The sequence below is a fragment of the Sebastes umbrosus genome, chromosome 1 (genome assembly GCF_015220745.1).
Source record: "Sebastes umbrosus isolate fSebUmb1 chromosome 1, fSebUmb1.pri, whole genome shotgun sequence".
NCBI lineage: Eukaryota > Metazoa > Chordata > Actinopteri > Perciformes > Sebastidae > Sebastes > Sebastes umbrosus.
In genome coordinates, this window is record NC_051269.1 from 25,421,494 (window position 1) to 25,429,710 (window position 8,217).

An 8,217-nucleotide genomic window follows, 5' to 3' on the forward strand; every position below is an offset into this window, starting at 1 on the left:
AAGCCTTAACAGAGGAGAATCTCCAGCAGTGGTCAATTTGTCCAAATTGAATGCGTTTGATGGGTGGTGGAGGAGGAAGGAGGAGCTGAATCATCGTCATTTTCAGTGTTTTTCTTATAACAAGTGGTAATGGAAGATAAAATCCCTTTTCAACCTCTTTTACATAGTCAAGTCAGGTCAATTTTATTAAGCCCAATATCACAAATTTCAAATTTGCCTCGGGGGCTTTACAATCTGTACAGGATAGTCTGGCTTTACTATAGGAGTGGAGCTCTGTTATTACTGCCTCATGTTTAGAGTGAACACAACCTTGGCATTTTGAGCTGGTAAACATGGGGGTCTAAACCATTTACTCTTTTTTTCACACCACACTACTGTGTACAAAACATACAACATTGAAACCCCTCACTGACTACATTTCCAGAGAAAGTAAAATCCTTATTTAATCCGATGTTGTGACACAGAAGCACATCTGTCATGACAGATACACAAAAGATTAAATTGCATTTTTAATCAGTAAATGTCAAATGTGCCTCCGGTAAAAAAATTAAAAAAAATGTAACAAAAAAAAAACTGATAAGAATTTATCACGGCAAGCTGGAGATTAAGTATTTTTCATCACAGACCCCATAATATGAAGAATAACTCTATCCTTGATATAGTTACTATATATAGTTTAAATTGTACATCTTTGGGTGTACAAGCCTGAGTGAATCCGTGTATAATGGATCAATATTTTGGCCCCTGCCTTCCCTGAACTGTTGTATAAATAGTAAAACAGCTGACAGCGAACATCCTCTACATTTCTGTTTCTCTCCAGTCAGCATGGCAGATACAACCCGATGGCCTCAGCCACGACAAATGCTGAATGACCTCTGGATTTTTTTTCGCCCGCTGTCTCAATATACACATTTAATGGTGGCGATGAGGGTGCATTTAGTGTTTTAAATGTCTGGAAGGCACAATAACCTACTGTACATGACTTGGCATTGATTATTGATTGATGCTGGGGAGTCAGATTTCATTCACAGCCTTAGTGACCTGTGCAGTGTGCAGCCTAATGCGTCTTAGATTACGAGCAGCATTGTGTAAGGATACGCCTCCCTGCTTTAGCTGCCTTCATAATGCTGATTCTGATTTATAGCAAATATATTACAGTTCGTTTCATCCCTCTGTTAGTATTATCCTCTTTTCTAGGCAGTTTACAGGTTATGAATGATTCTTTGCAGAGAGAAAATCTGAGCAGGGTGTGAAACCTACAACAGAATCTGCCTGACTTTATTTCTGCCCGATAAAAACTGTGTAAGACAATAAATTACTGACATTTGCATCTAGTGGAGTGTGGCGTGGTGAAGACACAACACTGCACTGAAATTAAAAATAGAAGCCCTGTTTTGCTGCGTATCAAATACTACAAGTCTTACTCGCAGTCCTTAGCTGAACCCACCCTCCTCTCTCCTCTCCTCGCTGTCTTGGTGCAGAGGGCTGCATCAGCGGGATTCACTCTCCAGACACATCTGTGTGGTAATACCACAGACGTATAAATCAATTTTTTATAGTCATTATTAAGCCATCAAACAAGACAAATAATGTGCAACAGCGAGACACAGATCTCAAAGTGTTTTTTGCATTTTACTAAATCACATTCCATAATTTGCTAATTTTGGGAAAACAACTTGCTCAGCAGATGTTTGATCATCATTTAGTGGATAAATAAGTAACACTAGGAACCGGCTATAGCCTTCAAATGTGATTTATAAATCTTTCTATAAGCATCTGTTTTTCTGCTGCCTCACTCTTAGTCTTACCATCAAATACACACACTGTATACAGACAGTAAAGGCACACTATGTAAGTTGCAGTGGCTTTTTGTGAGCGAGGTACAGAGGCTCTGAAGGGCAAGGCCGCACCTCCAGGGACACAATGGTTGAATCATCACTAGAGCTCCCCTAAGAACCTGCTCAGACGCAAATACACACACTGTAGATATACACCTACTGTAGAGATCCTGATACTCTCTTGAACCTGCAGTTAATAATGCAGAAGTGTTTAAAAAAGACCAGTTTCTCTCTCTCTTTACAGTTGACAAGAAAAACTTCTTTAAATCCCTAAACTGAAATTAATGTTTCACTCCTGTATGAGCAATACTCAGTGAATATTACTCAATCCTGCGTTTATTTACTACAAGCAGCAAAAGCAGAGACTGAAATGTGGGATATAACTAGGAGACAATTCATTTACCTTTTGCAGAAAATCAATTGGGGGCTCACTCACTTTGTTAATTCCTACCATGACTGATTGAAGTTTCACATCCAAATGAGCCTCATTACATGTATATTATGCTGCGTACATCAACACAACTTCAGTTTCATCCCTTAATGCCTCACTGGAATCTGGACCTGTGTTGTTGCCAACAAGAGCTGTGAGATAAGCACAACACAATAGTGATTTAATTCTATGTCTGAACTTGATTGAGTTGTGCTGTGATTTGTAGTAGTTATTCCCCTCGGGCCTGATGGGGTGAATCTGGATTCTGCAAGAGTAGGAAGACAAAAAAAAAAGCATCGGCTCTGTTCGTTCTGAAGCTGCACTAAATCTATAAAATCCTGCTGCGCCTCAAAGTCACAAGCGTTATTCTCATTATGATCATTTAAATTAGATTGAAGGTTCATAAAATGATGTTGCTGACTCAGCCTGGACCAGGTTGATTTTTTTGGCTCAGTAGTACCAGCCAGTGCTTTGGCTAAAATAAAGCTGCTAATCAAAGTATGGCAACAATTATTTATTATTATTTTAAAAAGTAGCATACTGCAGAAAAATTAAAAAAATACTGCAAAATGGGTTTTTTTAACTAATAGGTCGGTTATATAGGCTACTTAAGGCAGTACATTAAACATTCCTTTCAGGAATTCAGATGAAAAGAAAATATTTTATAAATTCTGATCCATAGCTATAGACAAGCTATATTCACAAATGCCCTTTCTGTTAAAACAATAATTAATTTCCCAAGGAAACTAAGAAGTCTTCCTCACATATCAGAAACTTTAAAAAGGACAAATTGGTTTTGTTGAAATCTAAGCCTGCACATGTCTCCAGTATATTCAGTTTAAAACCAGGCAACTGTGCTTCTGTTTTTTTATATAATAAACTTATACTGTGTACTGTATAAAGGTAGTAATTCTCACAGCAGTATAATACTTAATTTACTGTTCTCAAATGTAATCTCCTGACCGTTATTTGCTCTGGGCCGACTGTAAAAGCTTAGCACATTTTGAACCCTGAAAGGGCATCCGCCGTCTACAGGTCTGTCTACAGGCTAATCTGTATATCACATGGATAGCATCTAAACTGATCATTAGATTACCACATACACAGATTAGTGATACAGTAAGCCGTCTCTGCTATGAGACTGTGTGTTTATATTAGCCCCGTGATAAAATGTGGACTCATTAAAGTGTACACAGTTCACTTGCTGACACGGTGCATTAGAATTTTGTTTAGGTACTCAAGCAGAATAACTTTGATTTAATTTGATTATAATTAAATAAAGTATACTGCGGAAAAGTAGAATACAGACATGTTATTAATTGGGGGACAAAAAACTAAATGATGGAAATATTTAGGCAAGAATTGTGAGAGGGGAAGCTGGTGCAATGAAAAAAAAAAGTAAAAAGCTAAATGGCTGACAGCCTTTTCTTCCTCGCTCTTCACTGAAACAATACTCTGAATGGTACTTTTCCTCAGTTCCCCAGAGAACAAATACTTCAGTGATGGCTCGTTAACGAGATCATTATGGAAATAGAATGAGGTAACACACTATCTCACCTGGGTGCTGTACAGCATAACACTTCAGCAATATGAGATTATAAAAATAATGGAAGAGAACTATTCTGTTGATAAAAATCCATATCATCAATATGAAAGAAACATAAATGTGTGTAACTGCTGCATCAATTTGACCCTGCTCCTGAACTGGCTGAATCTAGTAAGAGGGGAAGAACACAACTAAAGTGGCAGTAGGCAGTATATATGTTTGGCATCATTGGGCAAAAAATCCATAATAACCTTTCAGCATATTGTAATTCAAGTGTTCTGAGAGAAAACTAGACATCTACAACTTATCATGGCTCTGTTTTCAGGCTTTAGAAAATCTAGCCCGTGACGGGAGACTTTGACCAATCACAGGTCATGTTTCATGTACTACTGTCACAATATAGCAACCGTTTTATAAAAATAACTTTTTTTAAATCATATTTGCTCCAATTTCGCCTATACTTCAGCTTTAAGCCATGAAATAAACCTAATAATACACAGAATAATCTGACAATAATCCATATTCACTCTTAGATGTTAAGGCACCTGTAAACAGGTAATGTCATTTAAAAAATGTAAATTGACATGGACCATTCATTAACAATATATAGGCGTATATACCTGAGAGAGCCTGGCCTGAGAGTTTGTTATATAGATATGATGGTTAGATGATCATAAAATAAATATGCACATCTCACTGTTTCAACTTCACATATATGAAGTTACAGTGTAATTAAACTAGTTTTCTGGGGAAACTCATCTAGAAAGATCCCCTTGACCAAATATTGACTTGTGCACGAGGCAGCACACTGACAAACTGATTGTCTAAATCAAACAACAGTCCTCTATCCTCCTGAGACCCAGCCCATTGACATGTGTCCTCTGTAGTGGACATTTTGTCCACATGCATATCGTTTTACTCTTTTGACCTACTCTATCAACCCCTGGTGTATTGTAAAGAGGACATCATGGGCTTTCCAGTGATATGGCATGTTTTTTTTAATCAAGTTGAATGTATTCGTGGTTTAATATCACTCTACGGCCATAATCTGTTCATTTGTTTTTGTCTTCTCACACTGAAATGGTCCCGTGGTCCACTACAGTGGACATGCTGTAAAATAAAAAAATAAATTTTAAAAAGCCTAAATTGTAAGATTTTCTTCAAACCCTAAATAGGAAGGAAATCACGCATAAAAAAGTAATTGGAAGACTCTTGTTTTGCTCGGTTCCCAGGAGGATATAATAATCCTATCATCATTGGCTGATTTATGTTGGACTTGAAGATGTTAAGGCGCCTGTAAACAGGTAATGTCATTTAAACAATGTAAATTCATTATTATATAAAGTTACAGTGTAATTAAACTAGTTTTTCTGGGGAAACTCATCTATAAATAAGATCCCTATGGAAGTTTTATTGGACTTTATTAGTTGTAATGCACAGGAAGCGATCTGCAAATGCGCAAATATCATTCCACGTGTAGAAATAGATGCACAAATGCGTAAATATCACTTTACATGTAAACCTTAAAATACGTATTTACAGAGTAAGTTATGTGTATTTGCAAAATCGCCCTGTATTTTTTTGTGGATGTGACTTTACACAACACACATATACAAAAATACATGTTTGTGGATAGTGAAATATTTGCAGATCATGGTACACATTTGTGGAATGTCTTCTGGGGGTTACAACTAATAAAGTCCAATAAAAACTTCCATGGATCCCCTGGACCAAATATTGACCTGTGAACGAGGCTGCACAGCGACAAGCTGATTTTGTTTAATCAAACAACAGTCCTATATAATAATCCTATCATCATTGGCTGATTAATGTTGGACATGAATTGATCAATGAACCCACCTGGAGTTCACACCACGCCACTTCGACCCAGGTCTCGGTGTCCAGACCTTTATAGACGGTCTTGAAGGACCCTCGGCCCAGCTCAATGTCAAACTTGAGGAATCGCCCCCCAGGTGAAGTGGACACGGCCTTCATCCCGGGTTCCTCTTCGTTCTCGTCACTTCCTGCTTTACCTGTGACATCCGAGGTTGCAACCTCAACCTCCACCTCTACCTTTGGCTCCTCGACTTGACTCTTGCTGTCTTCTCTCTTCTTCTCCTCCTCACTCTCGCTCTCTGTGTGCTCGCTGTCCTTCAGTCCCACCTGGTGGCTCCTCTTCTCCTCCTCTGTGCTGGAGGTCTCCTGGAGGCTCAGGTGAGGGGTTACCTGCAGAACCCGCGTCCGGATGCTCCGCAGGTCAATGCGAGGCACCTGGCTGATGCTGACAGACTCCACTGCCTGCTGCTGCTGCTGCTGCTGCTGCTGCTGCTGCTCTTCAGAGTCTGACATCCACAAACTCCTCCGGATGAACCTCTGTCGGACCAGCGCCCTGTAGTCTGTGGACGCGCTGGGGTCACTGGCTCCTTTCTGGATGTTAACATTATGATCCGTCCCATTCTGGTATACAAGCCGACGTGCATTTGCATTAATGTCCGAATCTAAATCAGGTGCTGAGGAAAATGTGGATCCAAGTGGCGGATCTGTGCTTGAATCCATCTCCTCCTCTAGATTGTTAAGCACTTACCGGCGACATTATGCAGAGAGGAGGAGGAGGATGATGATGAGCATGATGCTCCTCTCTCATCGGTGGTGGTGGGAGAGTTTGCTGCCTATACCTGCAACATGCAGTGACGCAGTTCCTCAGCTCAGGATGTATGGCCTTTATGGATTTGTTTAGGACACAGAGGAGCACCCCCACAAGATGTCCAGCTCGGAGGAGGATGCGCGCATTGCTCCTAGTGTCCACCTTGCTGCAGTATACAGCACACAGCTCTAGTCAAGTTGATGTCATTTCCAGTTCAGCCTATATGAGCTCAAGCAGTTCCCTCCACATTGCATAAGCGAAAAACTATACAAAATGTAATTTGTTCCGGCCTATAGTGGATAATAGAAGAAGGATGTTGAGGCTGTGCCGCGCACTAATCCCTCCAAAGACACATCACGAGACGACCCAAGTGCGCAGCTGTCATCATCATCATCATCATCTCCTCTGTAGAGACTCATCCACCCGGTGCTCTGTGTGGTGCAAATGAATATAGCAGGTGTTCCGGGTGAAAATCTGAATAAGTTCCGAGGAAGTGTGACCTCAGCTTCTCCGCATTGTTCCTTTAACTATCCTCGCATGTACTTGTTTCCTCTCTGTGGTCCTGGAGAGAAGAGCAGCAGCAGGGTTGGACAGAGACGCGCTTATTATCACATATAATGCTCACTGCGGCACAGTTTCTCTCAGCTCTCAGCGCATCTGTGGTCCAGGTGATACAACTGTTGTCTTCCTATATATTTCATCTCTTTCAAGGTTTTTGGGGGAAAACTAGAATATTTCACGGCACAACCCCCACGCCCCTAGCAACAACACGTATCCAATAACTCCGCACGCTTTTAGGCGGCTCCCTCATCAGCCTCCCTCCTGTGACACACACACACACACACTGGCTGTGTGGATCTGATCTGGACCACTCCACAGTGGGCCCGCCCTCATTGTGACGCGCTCAGCTTCCAATAGGAAGATGTCTGTCTGTCTGTCAGCCTACCAACCATAAAGGGACGCTGCTGCTATAGGAATTTTGGGCTGTACCGGATGAGACGCACCGGACCCCATCTTAATATGCTCATGGAGTCCGTGCAGGGAGGCTGATGAATATAGGCACAGAACAGTTATTTTAAGAATTTTTAGAATTTAGAATTTAGAATTTGGAATTTCTCCATGAAACACGCTGCACGCTACAGTGTTTTCATTTTAGAATCCTCCCAGAGCTATATTAAAAAAAGGTCATAGTGTAGTATGTCGAAAAATTTCATTAAAAATGTGTCGAAAAATGTTCATGAAAAGAAGTCACAATATTTATAGTCATGAAAAAAATGTCGAAATATTTCATGAAAAAAAAAGTCAAATTATAGTATGTCAAAGAATTTCATGAAAAAAAAGTCATAGTATTGTATGTCAAAAAAAATCATGAAAAAAAGTCATAGTATAGTATATTGAAAAATAACGTGAAAAAAACGCCATAGTGTAGTATGTCGAAAAATTTCATAAAAAATATTTTTGTAAAATTTTCATGAAAAGAAGTCAAAACATATATAGTCATGAAAAAAGTAATAGTATAGTATGTCGAAATATCTCATGAAAAAAAATTCAAATTAAAGTATGTCAAAGAATTTCATGAAAAAAAGTTATAGTATAGTATGTCGAAAGATTTCATGAAAAACAAATGAAAATTATAGTATGTCAAAGAATTTCATGAAAAAAAAATGTCATGAAAAATATGTCGAAAAAATTTCATGAAAAAAAGTCATAGTACAGCATGTCAAAATTTTTTATGTCAGTATATATATCGAAGAAAGTC

General features: G+C 39.3%; 1 protein-coding gene across 11 annotated transcripts in view; it reads right to left on the bottom strand.

The window, feature by feature from the left end:
• wnk2 (WNK lysine deficient protein kinase 2) overlaps positions 1-7,690 on the bottom strand; it is a 31,525-nt gene extending 23,835 nt beyond the window's left edge. For 4 of the 11 annotated variants that reach the window (XM_037769999.1, XM_037769992.1, XM_037769983.1 and 1 more), the window contains exon 1: positions 5,675-7,690. In XM_037769999.1, the coding sequence (XP_037625927.1) occupies positions 5,675-6,370 (696 nt within the window). In that variant the 5' untranslated portion in view covers positions 6,371-7,690. The remainder of the gene's footprint in view (positions 1-5,674) is intronic. The other 7 variants (XM_037770026.1, XM_037770017.1, XM_037770009.1 and 4 more) reach the window with 3 other exon arrangements.
• Positions 7,691-8,217: the final 527 nt, after the last annotated feature.